The sequence below is a fragment of the Urocitellus parryii genome, chromosome 8 (assembly GCF_045843805.1).
Source record: "Urocitellus parryii isolate mUroPar1 chromosome 8, mUroPar1.hap1, whole genome shotgun sequence".
In the NCBI taxonomy this organism is placed as follows: Eukaryota; Metazoa; Chordata; class Mammalia; order Rodentia; family Sciuridae; genus Urocitellus; species Urocitellus parryii.
In genome coordinates this window covers 54052632-54067667 of record NC_135538.1, presented here as the reverse complement: position 1 = coordinate 54067667, position 15036 = coordinate 54052632, and the positions used below count along the sequence as shown (strand labels likewise).

Sequence of the window (15036 nt, the reverse complement as noted above, 5' to 3'; positions counted from 1 at the left end):
GAAATAGTAAATTTGGAGGCCCTTCTTAATACAATAATAGTTCATGATATATACTACTTGCCAAAAAAAAAAAAAAAAAAACACTTGACAATAAAACAGTCCATAGTCTCATCAAATCTGGTCACTCTGCTAATTATTCAACTTGGTATATACAAGATAACCAGGTAAGGTCTCAATAACAAGGCTATATATTCCTATGTCAACAATATATTACTGCTAACAGCTTTATAATTCTGTACAGGAAAAATCATTTATATAGTTTCTTTACCCCTTAGCAGTCATTCTCCACAAGGAAAAGCTAATATCCATGTTATTTATACTGTGGTAGAAAGAGCTGGACTCTTTTTTTAAAAAATCTATTTATGTATTCTAATTTGTTCTACATGACAGCAAAATGCATTTCAATTCATAGTACACATATAGAGCACAATTTTTCACATCCCTGGTTGTACACAAAGTAGAGCCACACCATTCGTATCTTCATACATGTACTTAGGGTAATGATATTCATCTCATTCCACCATTTTTCTACCTCCCATCCCCCCTTTCCCCTCCCTTCCCTTTGCCCCATCTAAAGTTCCTCCATTCCTCCCATCCCCATTATGGATCAACATCCACATATCAGAGAAAACATTTGGCCTTTGGTTTTTGGGGATTGGCTTACTTCACTTACCATAATATTCTCCAACTCTATCCATTTACCTGCAAATGCGATTATTTTATTCTCTTTCAATGCTGAGTAATATTCCATTGTGTATATACACCACAGGTGAAGAGCTGGACTCTTAATGTTTCTTTTGATGTTCCATCAATTTCTAATAATTCATTTCCTATCAAGAGCAATACTATTCAAAGACAGAAATTCTGAAGAAAAAAAGGAACGTGGATGGCACTCATCCTCTACTGGATTCCTACCCTTCTTTTCATTAAACAATAACCACAGAAACTAGGTGCCAACCCTATTTCAAGTTAAATTGGGCTGGGGATGTGGCTCAGTGGTAGAGACCTTGCCTAGCATGTACAAGTCCCTGAGTTCAATCCCTAGCACTGCCAAAGAAGGAGGAAAAAAAAAAGGTTAAATCCAGTAGAGGTTTTGGGCTGTGTATTATTTTTAATAATATCCCTTCTAACAATATCTTTATATGTTTATATTTTCAAATAATACTATTTTTACGAAAATTCAAATAGCCACTTCTATGGTCTGAATACAGTCATGCATAACTTAAGGTCAGGGACACATTCTGAAAAATGCTTCATTTTATAATTTTTTCATTGTGTGAAAATCAGAGTGTATGTAAACAACTCTGGATAGTATAGCCTTCCACAGACCTAGGCTACATGATACAGTGTCATGCTCTTCAGCTACAAACCAATAAAGCCTGCTACTGTACTAGATTATAACACAATGATTAACTACTTATACACCTAAACATATAATAACAAATTAGAATAAAATAAAATAAAATAAAAACTTAAACACATAGTAAAGGCAGAATAAAAATACAGTACAAAAAATTTAAAATGGCAACCTATTTAGGGCACTGACCATGAGTGGTACCTACAGAACTAGTTACTCTGAGTGAGTGATTACAAAGGCCTAGAATATTAACTGTAGACTTTACAAATACTGCACACTTAGGCTACAGTAAATTTATTCCTAAGATTTTTCTTCAATAATAAACTAACTTAACTTACTGTAACTTTTTTTTTTTAAAGAGAGAGTGAGAGAGGAGAGAGAGAGAGAGAATTTTTAATATTTATTTATTTTTTAGTTCTCGGCGGACACAACATCTTTGCTGGTATGTGGTGCTGAGGATCGAACCCGGGCCGCACGCATGCCAGGCGAGCGCGCTACCGCTTGAGCCACATCCCCAGCCCAACTTACTGTAACTTTTTTATTCCATGAACTTTTGTATTTTTTAAACTTTTTGAATCTTTTATAACATTTAGCTTAAAACACATACATTGTACAGCTATAAAAGAATATTTTTCTTTATATTTTTAATTAAAAAATTGGGGGGATGGTATTGGGGATTGAACCCCAGGGCATTCTGCCACTGTGTTACATCTCCAACCCTTTATATTTTTCAGATAAGGTCTCAGTAAGTTGCAAAGGCAGGCCTCAAACTTGCAATCCTCCTGCCTCAGTCTCCCAAGTTGCTAGGATTATAGACATGTGCCCCTGCACTCCACTTTAGTTAAAAATTAAGACACAAGAACCAGGCACTGTGGCACTTGCCTGTTTGATATGCTTAATAACAGCTGTTTATTATAGAGATTAGCATACCCACATCTGGCTTCGATATTTCAGTGAAGCTCTGAATGTAAACTTTTTCGGGAGGGGGACACCAGGGGCACTCAGGGGCACTCAACCACTGAGCCACATCCCCAGTCCTATTTTATATTTTATTTAGAGACAGGGTCTCACTGAGTTGCTTAAAGCCTCACTTTTGCTGAGGCTGGCTTTGAACTCACAATCCTCCTGCCTCAGCCTCCAGAGTCCCTGGGATTATAGCATGTGCCACTGCTCTGGGCTGAACATAGACTTTAAAATTGATGCTAGAACAAGTTAAGACTTTGGGGACTATTGGGATGGGATGAATGTGTTTTGCATGTGAGAATAACATGAATTTGGGCGGCTAGGGTGTTGAAACTTAATGGCCAATATGACCATTAAGTATCAAGTGATGGGGCCTTTAAAGCTGACTAAGTCAATGAGGACTCCTGCCTCATGAACAGGATTAAGGTTCTTACAAAACAAGTTTTACACAGAGTCTTTTGGCTATTCCACTCTTCTGCTATGTGAAGACATGGTTTTTGTTCCTCTGTTGCCCTGTCTGTCCCTTCTGCCATGTGAGGACAGAGCAGATGGTGCCATCTTTGAGGAATAGGCCTTCACCAGACACTGAACCTGCTAGAGCCATGATCTTAGACTTCCCAGTCTCCAGGACGGTGAGAAATAAATTTTTATTGTTTATAAATTACATAATCTGTGGTATTTCATTACAGCAGCACAAAGAGAGCCTCCTAAATTCATTTAATTTTTTTACTTATATAATTAATAGTTTTGTACTTACTACCAAAAGGAAATAGACATTTTATTTCAAAATATACATTTGTACAAAATGGATCACATATTGGTTTAAGTCTGAGTTAAAAACAAACTTTTTAAAGAAATTAGTGGTCTTTGTTCTTCTTTTGTAATTTTTTTCCTTTCCATTTTTCCTTTTAGATGATAGACTATACCAACTCCATACTATTTACTATTAAGATCCCTACTACTGGCATCATTTATCAACTGTGTATCTGCAAATTTAATAATCTGATCATTGGAAAAGGTAACTAAGATAAGTGGGCTAAATCCCTAAAAAACAAATGCCAAATGTCTTCTTTGATATAAGGAAGGCAACTAAGAACAGAGCAGGGAGGAAGAGCATGAGAAGAAGATCACCATTAAACAGGGATGAGAGAGGGGGGAGGGAAAGGGAGAGAGAAGGGAAATTGCATGGAAATGGAAGGAGACCCTCAGGGTTATACAAAATTACATATAAGAGGATGTGAGGGGAAAGGGGAAAAAAACAAGGGAGAGAAATGAATTACAGTAGATGGGGTAGAGAGAGAAGATGGGAGGGGAGGGGTGGGGGAATAGTAGAGGATAGGAAAGATAGCAGAATACAACAGTCACTAGTATGGCAATATGTAAAAACGTGGATGTGTAACCGATGTGATTCTGCAATCTGTATACGGGGTAAAAATGGGAGTTCATAACCCACTTGAATCAAATGTATGAAATATGATATGAGAAGAGCTTTGTAATGTTTTGAACAACTAATAATAATAAAAAAAAAGATAAGTGGGCTAGTGGCTCATGCTTAACAATTTCACACAGATTCTGAGAAAGCTGGTCATTCTTTGTGTTTAAATAAAAAGATATTTATCCAGAAGTTGTTTTTTGAATATTTATATTGTGATTTTTGTATATATACAAAATGATAGCACCCTAATCAAATTTCTAATTGAGCATGATTAGTTTAAAATTTTAGTGTGACGTGATCACCTTCTGCCATTTTATTAAAAGAGTAATTACACTTTTTTAAAGTCCCTGATTTAAAAAAAAAAAAAAAGACTGGATAGACAGGACATTGATTTTTCTTTTACATGTAAAGCTAAAAAGAAGTATTTATATGACTAATTATCAACATAAGACAGCTAGGATCCAATGAAATCAATGGCTTAATAGATCTGAGGTTGTTAAAGATGAAGCTACTGATGCCTGATCAGTGTAGGGCTGACATTATAACATGTATAATTTCATTTTTTAAAAGGTATTTTTTAAAAGGCATTTTTATACATTATCTAGTTTGAATTTTAGGTAGAACTAATTGATCTTGCAGGAGGTGGAGAGTACTTTACATTTATATTTTTAGTAAAAGATCTGACTTTTAAGCTGCGTATGGTGGTACACACCTGTAATCCTAGCTCCTTGGGAAGCCAAAGCAGGAGGATCTCAGGCTCAAGGTCAGCCTAGACAACTTAGCAAGACCCTATCTCAAACCGAAATTATTTTTAAAAAGGGCTGGGGATGTTGCTAATTGATAGAGCACATGCAACCATGTGGACCTTGATTCAATCACCAGTATTACCAGAAAAGGATATGAAACATGTCTATGTCTACAGTATAAAAGTTAAACTTTAGTGGGGCTAAGTGTATTTATATTTCTTAAAATGGAGATTGTACAATGAATTTGTCAAACTACACTTTAATTTTTTTTGTAGTTGTTTTCTTTTTTAGTACTGGGGATTGAACTTAATCACTGAGCCAAATCCACAACCCTTTTTTAATATTTTATTTAGAGAAACAGTCTCGCTGGAGGGCATAGCTAAATTGCTGAGGATGGCTTTGAACTCCTGATCCTTCTGCCTCAGCCTTCTCAGCCACTGGGATTACAGGCATGCACCATGGCACCTGGCCAAACAGTACTTTAAAACACAAAGTTATGGGTTGGGGTTGTGGCTCAATGGTAGAGTACTTGCCTCACATGTGTGAGGCACTGGGTTCAATTCTCAGCACCGCATATAAATAAATGAATAAAATAAAGATCCGTCAACGCTAAAAAATATTAAAAAGAAAAAAAAAAAGAAAAACACAAAGCTAGGTGGCTCTGGGGGTAACCCAGCATCAGAGTGTGTTCCTAAGAACCTGGGTCAATCCCCTGAGAAAAAGGGGGAAAATGTTAGGCATTAACTCATGAAAAAACACTGTCCTCTAAAATAAACAGTCATAAAACCTTTTGAATTTAGTTCTAGACTTTTTATTTAATTGCTGACTTGTTACCTTGCTTAGCTCCCAATTTTTTCCTTCCTCAAATTCTTTTTCTCATGCTACATCTTATGCTACATTATACAAGTATATGTTGTCCAAGAAAGAATGCTTTCTTAAATTTTGATAGTTTAAATTATTTGAATAATCGTTTAAATAACATTTTCAGAAAAAGTCTATATTGTCATTATTAAATAGGTATGCAGGGAGCATAATGAGAAGCTCTATAAAGTAATTTGGTACAGATTCTAGTTAAAATGCTTGTCTTAGAATGCCTAGCACTAAATAAAAGAAAACAGTCAAAAAATTTGAGGAGTCCAAAATTATAGAAAACTATTTTAATTCCACTTGAAATACTAAATGTAAGTCATGTTAAATTTTAAAGTATAAACAAAACAATGAATGGGAGGTAAGTTTTTAAATGCATAATCCTAGAAAAGAAAACAACCAATCTCTCTACCTCTAACATATTCTCATCACAAATTTGAATGTTCTGCTTTTAAAATTTCTGTACATTTTGAACAGGTATTAAATACATACCATAAAATTCAAAGGGCACAAATGTAAACACAGTGAAAACCAGGTCTTCCTTTCCTGCCCACTCAGCTATCCAGTTCACTTCCCTGAAAGTACACATGTACTTTTAAGACAGAAGATATCCAACTTCTCTACACCTTGCTTCTTTCATATGGTCATATGTCTTGGACAAATTAATCTTAATTATAAAATTAAGAGTCTCTTGAATAATTAATTTTTAAAACAATCATTTAAGAGAGGTTCTAATATTACCACCAATTTACAAATGACGAAACTGAAGTTTCAAGAGGCAAAGTTAATGGCCTAAAATCTGACAGCTGGTAAGTAGCAGGGGTTAGGATCAAACCCACATCTGACTTCAAAGCTCATATTATTCTCTGTTACACTTTTCTAACTTTCAGTATTTGCCCAAGTAGTTACCAATAACAAACCATGATGCTAATGATGGTTCATTTAAACTTAGTAATAAAAAGCATTATATAGTTTCAGAGCTTTTTAAATCAACTAAAATAAAATCTGTCATCTATACCACTGAACCAAGTGCAACGTTAAAATGGAGGAATTACTTACTTGCACAATTTGCCTCCTTCCATGTGGTATTAAAAAACTCAGAGAGAATCACAACTATTTGCATTCTATCTGCCATTAAAAGACTTCTGGCACAACTCTGACTCTCTGAAGTATTCTGAAAACAAAAGATAAGAAAAATACAATCTGAGTATTTTTAGACTTTTCAAACAACTTGAGGCAAACATCTTATAAAATAATTAAAACATTTATTATAAACCTTGTAAGATTCTGATGTGATCAGATAATGGTGATATTAATAGTAACAATGATAATGAAACAATTTGCAGCTATCATTATTGGCATCCATTTCACCTGCAAGAAAAGAAAATCTGTGCTTCTTTAATAAGTATTTGCTTCTATAGTATAGTCTCAACTAATTAGGTCTCAGTTGCTTTGCTTGTGTGTCATAATCTCTTACTTTTTATGCATGAGGAAAAATTCTGGAACATTACCAAAATGCAGCAGTAAGTATCTGTGGATAACAGAAATATGGCAGTTTTTACTTTCACTTCTCTTAAGCTGTCTAATTTTTTTACAGTGAACATGTTTACATACACATGTGTACATATATACATACACATACAGAATTTTTAATCTGTGGGTAAATGATCACAAATCATTTGGTTTCATCTTTTGAGCAATTTTTGGTTCAAAGTCTTACATGAGAAAATCCAGTGACATATCCAATTAGTATCCAAACAGTTGGTACTCAGACAGGAAAATATGCTTTCTACAGATCATCTTAATCATGAGAGAAACTCATGCTATGCAAATAAACCCAAGCTCCTAAATTACTTAATCTTTACTGTTTACTTTTCTTTGTGTTCCAAGCAAAAAACTGTATTCTACTGACCATTCATTCCTTCAATTATTTAACTCCTGCTATTTGCCAGAAACCAAACAAATCCTGGAGTTTTGAGCACATAAAAGTATGAGAACGCCATCAATACTGGGGCTTCCAGAACCTCCCTGAAGACACAGGTAAGGAGCTATGCAATGGGATGAGTATAAGAAACAGTGGTAACTCTAGGGAAAGAACTGATCAGCTGTGTGGGGTGAGAAAGAAAGAAAGGCAGGCTTAAAGCAAAGATTCTTGCTTTAAAATATTACTGGCATTCATTTCTGAAAGCTAATCCTCTTTGTGGTTTAGTTTTGTCATCTCGGTAAAAGATGCAAATGAGTACTTGCTTTTAAAATAGTGAATTGAACAAAACATTTTAAAGTTATTTTCCTGGAGTGATCTCAAAGTAATACAAGTAGTAGGAGAAATTTTTTTTTCAAGGGCGTGATTACTGGGGATTGAACCCAAGAGCACTCTACCACTAAGCTACATCCACAGCCTCTTTTATTGTTTATTTTTGAGACAGGGTCTCATTAAGTTGGCCTCAAACTTGCAATTCTCCTGCCTCAGCCTTCTGAGTTGTTGGGATTGCAGGCATACACCACCATATTCTGCTTTTTATTTTAAATAGAGCTTAGCCAAGAAATCCAACAAGCCTAGATCAGTCATTGATAATCTTGGGCAGCTGACCTAAACTGCCTGGGGTTCAGTTTCATAATCATGAGTCCTACAGTTACTATATTAAATGAAATAATATGTTAATCACTTAATATAACATCTGGCACACAGTAACTGCTATATGGTATTTCATCTAGCTACCTTGCTACCAACCTGGAATGCTCTAAGTGGATATATTTGGCTAAGTGTAGGTAGTCAGTTACTTAAGTTGCATCTCCACAAATTGACAACTAGTAACTTAAAAAACCAATACAGCATAGCCAGCTGTAGTGGTACATACCTGTAATCTCACCTACTCACAGGCTGAGACAGAAGGTCTCTGAGTTCAAGGTCAGCCTGGACAACTTAGTGAAAACCTCTCTCAAAATAAAAAGTAAAAAGGGCTAAGGATGTATCTCAGTGGTAGAGTGCTCCTGGTTCAGTCTCCAGTAGCTCTCACCCCTGCTAAAAAATAAATACAGTATGGCCTGTACAGGTGCTCAACATGAGGAATAGCTCAGGTGAGGAAGACATCCTTTTGAGAAAGGAAAGAGAATTCTAAACTGTAGAATAAAAGGATCATATGGTAAAAGTGATAATGTGGTATTTATAAGTATTCAGTAGACAAATATCGCTAGAGTCCCCATAATGAAAGACATCAGAAGGGTAAGTTAAAACACGGATGGGAAAGGCCTTAAGGGTCATGAGGGTCAGTAGGAAATTCTTGAAGACTTCTGAGGACAGTGACAAGAAAATTAAGAGTGTGGGGAACAAATGTCTAGCTCATGATATTTAGGGTGAGGAGGCAGCGAGACTAATTTGAATATTCCCATAGTTCAGGTCTGATGAAAAGATGGAGGCAACACTGGAGATGGAAAGGAAGTGATGAATAATCCCAATGATGATGATGTGTTTGTTGAGCAGTTAGTTCTAAATGCTCCAAGAGCATTAGCCCACTTCATCCTCCTAACACTTCTATAAAATTAGTGTTATCCACCTGAATTCAAAGACTACCTCTTCCTCTGCATGACCTTGGATAAGCTACTTAACCACACTGAGGCTGTTTCTTTCTCTTTTTTTTTTTAACTTTATTTATTTATTTATATGTGGTGCTGAAGATCGAACCTAAGGCCTCGCATATGCTAGGTGAGTGGTCTACCACTGCCCGAGGCTGTTTCTTATAGCATGATATCCACCTCTATGTGTATCCAGGTTTTCCATCTATACATTAAGTTCCCATAGGAGGAAACTCTAACACCTAACACAGTAGCTGAAATACTGGTCCTTGATTTATACTTAAAATTGTTAATACCCAAATCTGCCATCATCATTTGGCAGAATCCTCACTATCATGAACCCAACCATCCACATTCCTCATGCCTGCACCGAGGAAGTTGGGAGCAGCTGGCAAAAAGTTAAAAACCAAGCAGACTGTTTCCAGCATAAATCCATAATCCTAAGCTACACTCCTCACTTTCTTGCTGCTTTCCTTTTTATAACCATTATTTCAAATCTTCTCCATAATCCCTGAAACTTGGATAACAGACTTCTCTTTACTCTCAAGAGAAGATCCAATCTCCTAGTTGGCAGAAGAAACAGAAGACATCAAGCCAAAACTGATTTGCCTCACTCTACACTCACCCTCTCCTTCTACCCTCGGGTTACAGTGGAGAAAGTGCCTGCCTCTGAAAGGCCCATCTCTCCTTGCATACCCTAGATTCTGCCCACTCTGCCTTCCCTGGAAACTGACCTTATCTGTTTCTCCACTCTCTCTTACAGAACCATTCACCTCTACAAGATCTTCACCTTTCCCATCAACCTTCAAACATGTTGCTGGGTGCACAGGCATGCACCTGCAGTCCCAGCTACTCAGAAGGCTGAAGCATGAGGATCACTTAAATGCAGTGGTTTGAGGCCAGCCCATCTCCATAAACAAATAAATTTTAAACATATTTCACTCTCATCTTAGGAAAGGAAAAAAGGAAGGAGATAGAGGGATAAAAGAATTGAAAGAAATCAAAGAAAATCACTCATGACATGTTTTTCTTATTTCTCCTTTAAGGCCAAACTCCCACAGTAATGCAGGTTCACTCTTCCCACTCCCTCATTTTCCATTCACTGTTTAACCCATCCTATTCTTGCTGCATCCCCAAGCAATCCATTGAAATCATTCTTATTAATGTCAGCGATAGTGCTGCTGTTGATAGATGTACTTTCAACCCTCTCAGCAGGATTTGACACAAATAACCACTCCTTCCCTTGTTTGGTTTACAGGATCCTACATTCTCTTTATTTTTCTTCATCTCTGTGACTCCTTCTCAGCTTCCTTTGATAGTTTATCCTCTATCCCAAACTTCAACTCTTAGCTTCCACCTGTTCGTGTTGAGTGTGCATATGCGTGTCCTGGGGACTGAACCAAAGACCTTGTGCGTGGTTGGCAAGTGCTGTACCACTGAGCCCACAGCCCTCTTAAGTGTTCTCACTCTTTCTTCAGGTATACTCATCCATGCTGTAGTTTCAAGGATTATTTTTATGCCCAGCACTTCTAAAGGTTTTATCTCTAGTCCAGACCTCTAGACATCTATTGCCCAACCACATATGCAATTATCTCCTCTTAAGTGTCTAAAAATACCTCAAAACCAACAATTCAAAATCAAGTGAATGATTTCCCACTAAACAGGCTCTTTCTTCCATCTCACTAAATGTCAACTCTGTCACTAAACTACTCTTATTAAAACCCTGGAAATCATCAATTCCTTTTTCACTCCCCACATTTAATTAACAACCAAGCCTTGTCATTTCTACTTCTTAAATATCTCTGAAATCTATTTCTCCCCACACAAGGGCCTCATGTAACCTACCCACCACCATTTCTCACATCACTGTACTAATCTCCTAATTCATCTCCCCACATGTCCTTTTTCCCTACCTCCCCCAAGCCCTATCCCCTCCATTTTCTTTCATGTTGCCCAAATGGCCTTTAGTACATATCTGACCATGTCATTCCACAGAATTAATCCTTCCAGCAATACTGCACTGCCTAAAATCTGAGTCTACGATCCTTAGCACTCCCTACAAGGAACACAGGACCTAGTACCTGACCACTTCTTCAGGCTCAAATCACTAGTCTCCCTGTTCTCTGTGCTTTTTTCAAACACACCAAACCCTCAGAGTCTTCACACCTGCCATTTCTTTACATATATACCTTTTCTCCCCACCCTACGCCCTCTCACATTTCAGGTGTCAGCTCTAGGTACTGGTCTCTTTACCTACCCCCAACCATTCAAGATTAGTCCCTGGTTATATGCTTTGGTACATCTGAGTTTTTTCTTTACAATATTTATCACACTTGAATTAAATGATTACCTGTATGATGATACACTTAACAATCTGTTTTCAGTCAACAAGCTTTGCTCATTTGAAGAGAATTACTAGTAACTACCACAGCCTGCACATAATAGGTATTCAATGTTTTGAATGAATGCATAAGAAGAATTAAGTTTTCTGATATCTAATGAAAGACATGTTATGCTATGCTCCCATCTTTACCCTATATTACTAAGAATTTGTTCATTAACCTACAGTAAAAATAAAGATTATACTATGTTCTCATTTTTACCCTTTACTCCTAAAAATGTTGAATACTCTCCAGTTGCATAACCCAAATGACTAGCACTTTCACAAACATGTGTGTAACAATATGTACTTAGATATATCTATTTGAGTTTTAAATAAGCCAATAGAATAGGATAGAACTTACTATCTCAAAATCTGAGGGGACTAAAGCATCCTTAAAACCAATCTCATGAGGCTGAACAGATCAATGAAACCATGTTCCTATCAGTTTAACCATTCAGGGTTCACAAATCACTGTGTTCTTTACTGTGAAGTTACAAAACTACATGAGATCCTGGTCCCAGTAGTTCCACAAGGAAGAATCAAGAATATAGGATTCTCATCAGATAATTCCATTAGTTAAACTAATTCACTTGCTATCCCACATGAACAGCCTGGCTAGTTTCTAACCTTAGATTTTTTTTTCTCCTTATTCAATTCCTGTCCTCTCTCAAGCTGAGTCTATTCATCTTAAAGAAAGTCAGAAATTCAGCCTGTGGGTTTTCTCTGATTAAACAATCACACCTTGCTCTCTGTCCTCTTCTTTCAGCATCTCCTTCATCCTTTCCTTCTACATTGCTATGGTATAATTTATTTCCTTCTACATTGCTATGGTATAATTTATATAATTTATAATATTTTCCTTTTTCTTAATATGTTTATTTCTCCAACCATATTGATAATTTGAGGCCTGGGCCTTATTCTCTTTCTCCCTCTATATCCTCTTACCAGCCCAACATTCAAGTAGTAGGTACTTGCTAAATAAACTGATTTAAATGAAAGACTAGTCTAATGAGTCAAAGAAAATACATTACTCTGGAAAAATAAACCTCCCCTCAAAAGACAACTAATTTCCTCAAGTTCCATTCACATGATAATCAGAACACATTTTTTCCATAGGTTCGTTATTACAATAATGATTCAGTTTCCAAACCAAGCCACAAAAGCCTACTAAATCCATAAAGCACCTATAGAAATCATGCTTTTGAGGTAATGAACTACCTTCAGCTCTACTGAGGAAAGAAGGGGAACAGAGACCAAAGTCTAGGATGAACTGGAGAGGAAACACAGATTTGAGAAAAGGTTTTCTGGCCTCTTTTCACCTCTTTACTCTCTTCACAATAGGGTGAGGTGAGCTAGGTGCCTATGTTACTGGCAGAATCTGAGGCACAGAAGGAAAAGAAGGGGTATGGGAAACTCATGTGGAAATGCATACCTATAATACTGTACTACTAGAGTTTGGGATAATTTTTTCTTAAATCTATAGTATACACAAATTAGAAAAGTATTTGCTGCCTCAAAAGATTCAAGCTGTATATCATGACTCATGGCTATTCTGCCCATAATAGCACTTGTTCTTTATAGTAAAAGTCACCCTAAAAACTACTCAACTAACTTTTCAAAAACCAAATATGATGTCCTGTTATTCCCTGCTATAGTTCACAGGGACAATCCATGGGTACTTAAAGTCATAGAGAAATATATTTTATATATACACATATTTTTAAATATGTAAATATGTATAGCCTCTAATAGTACACTTGGAATATACTGCATGTAAGCCTAAGTTTATTTAAACTATTTTGAAAAACCAATTCTTTACAGATTAATTGACCACAGCATTTATTTAATGCAAATAAATTCATTTATGTAAAATAATATCAGCTGGCTTAAAGCACAATGCAACTATATACAAGTTTATATTTATCCATATCAATTATGATTTATGAGATAACTCTAACCACATTTTCATGAGACTACTTGCTGTCCCCTCAACACAAGAGGAACTTTCCCACTCCCCAACCTCCCTTGATCCTCATGTTTTCCCCTTACCAGGCATCCTTGTGACTCAGTTCACCAACTGTGACACTCTAAAACTTTCCTAGTCTATATCCTAGACAGTGCTTACAACAGTAATAGTCTTTTTTTTTTTAAATTAAATCCTACTACATGACCAGGAAAGCTTTCAGGGTGCCAAGAATGGAAGACAGACTTACCATTTCCTAAAATTTTAACTCCCATAGATGGAGAGCTATTACTATGTACCAGTTTTCCTTGACTTCATTTATCCCACACTTTACAAATGAGAAAACAAGCAGAGAGTGTAACTTGCTTAGAGTATAGCACTAACAAGCAGAATGGAATTGGATTCCTGGCCAACTAGCTCCACACTGGCTTAATCAATAAGATGAACTCGCATACATATCTCTTTTAATTCTTTTAACATCCACATTAAGCAGCTATTGTTGTTTTGTTTTCATTGAGGAAATTAAGGCTCTGAAAAGATCATTCATCCAAATAATACACACTGCTAACAATGGGTGAATCTGAATATTTCTGGCTACAAGCTCACGCTTCTAACCACTACCTGCTTCTCCACTCCACTGTAGTTTCAAGAAAGGGTTCTTTCTGGGACTTCCAGGTTGAGACGGCGGGAGGGGGGGGGAGCAGTGGCAGAAGCGGCGGGAGAGGGAGAAGGAAGAAGATAGTTTGGAAAGCAGGATCCCCAAGAAAACAAGTCACACCCATCTGAAAATAAGTACCAACAGGATGCACAACAGCACCTATAAAGGTAAAAATGCAAACCCCAAGCGCCATAATGCCATCAAATGCCCCAAACTCCACACTCAGTTCAAGCCCCCCCTTTTTTATGGCTGGAAAACTGAAGCCTCCTGACTTGACCATCATTACAACCTTCTCCTCTCCCAGCACTACATGGCATAGGTGCCGGGTGTGTTCCTCTACCCACCCCCACGGATCGGCTGATGTTGTCCATCTTGCTGACGACCTGTTGGAAGAGCAGGTGGCAGGACTGGCAGATGCGCACGGGCCGGGCGCTGCGCACTAGACACCCGGTCAGTTCTGCGCTGCTGTTGGCGAAGTCCAGCAGCAGCTCCTGGCACTCGGGATCCAGATTCGGCAGATCCGGGGGTAACGTCAGTGGCCCCAAACCTCCGCCCCGTAGCAGGGATATGGTCAAGTCCTCCACCTCCAGCAGTTGCTGCTGGGACAGGAGGTCGAGCAAGATCCTGCGCGGACTGCTGCCGAGAGGGAGCGCGCCCAAGGCCAGCCTCGACCACAGTGGCAATAACAGCAGCAGCCACCGCAGCAGCGACGCTCTCCGCCGCGCCACTGTCGGGACCTGATCCATCACTGGGTTCCCAAGCCCCAAGTCGCACACCGCTGCTTCTCCGCCCCCCGCCGGCACAGCCCCAGCCCCGGCTTCCGGCTTCCGCGGGCGCAGGCCGAGAGCGGGGTCACGAGGCGCGCGCGTCACGGCCCCGCCCCCGTGCGCGGCGCCCCGCCCCATTGGCGGCCGACGGCCTCAGGCTCAGGGGGCGCGCGCGCAGGGACGCGCGGATGCGGAGGCTTCGCTGTCGAGCGCGCGCCGGACGCTGGGCTGAGAGCGCGCGAGGCTCTCAGCACCGGCTTCCAGCTCTTTGAAAAGTCCCACCTTGCGGGTCTTGACCCTTAAACGACCGCTGCTTTGCGGGTT

General features: G+C 38.3%; 1 protein-coding gene across 1 annotated transcript in view; it reads right to left on the bottom strand.

The window, feature by feature from the left end:
• Ostm1 (osteoclastogenesis associated transmembrane protein 1) overlaps positions 1–14778 on the bottom strand; it is a 30422-nt gene extending 15644 nt beyond the window's left edge. The window contains exons 1-2 of the mRNA XM_026389651.2: positions 14290–14778; positions 6428–6542 (exon numbers count right to left, since the gene is read on the bottom strand). Of these exons, the coding sequence (XP_026245436.2) occupies positions 6428–6542; positions 14290–14691 (517 nt within the window). The 5' untranslated portion in view covers positions 14692–14778. The remainder of the gene's footprint in view (positions 1–6427; positions 6543–14289) is intronic.
• Positions 14779–15036: the final 258 nt, after the last annotated feature.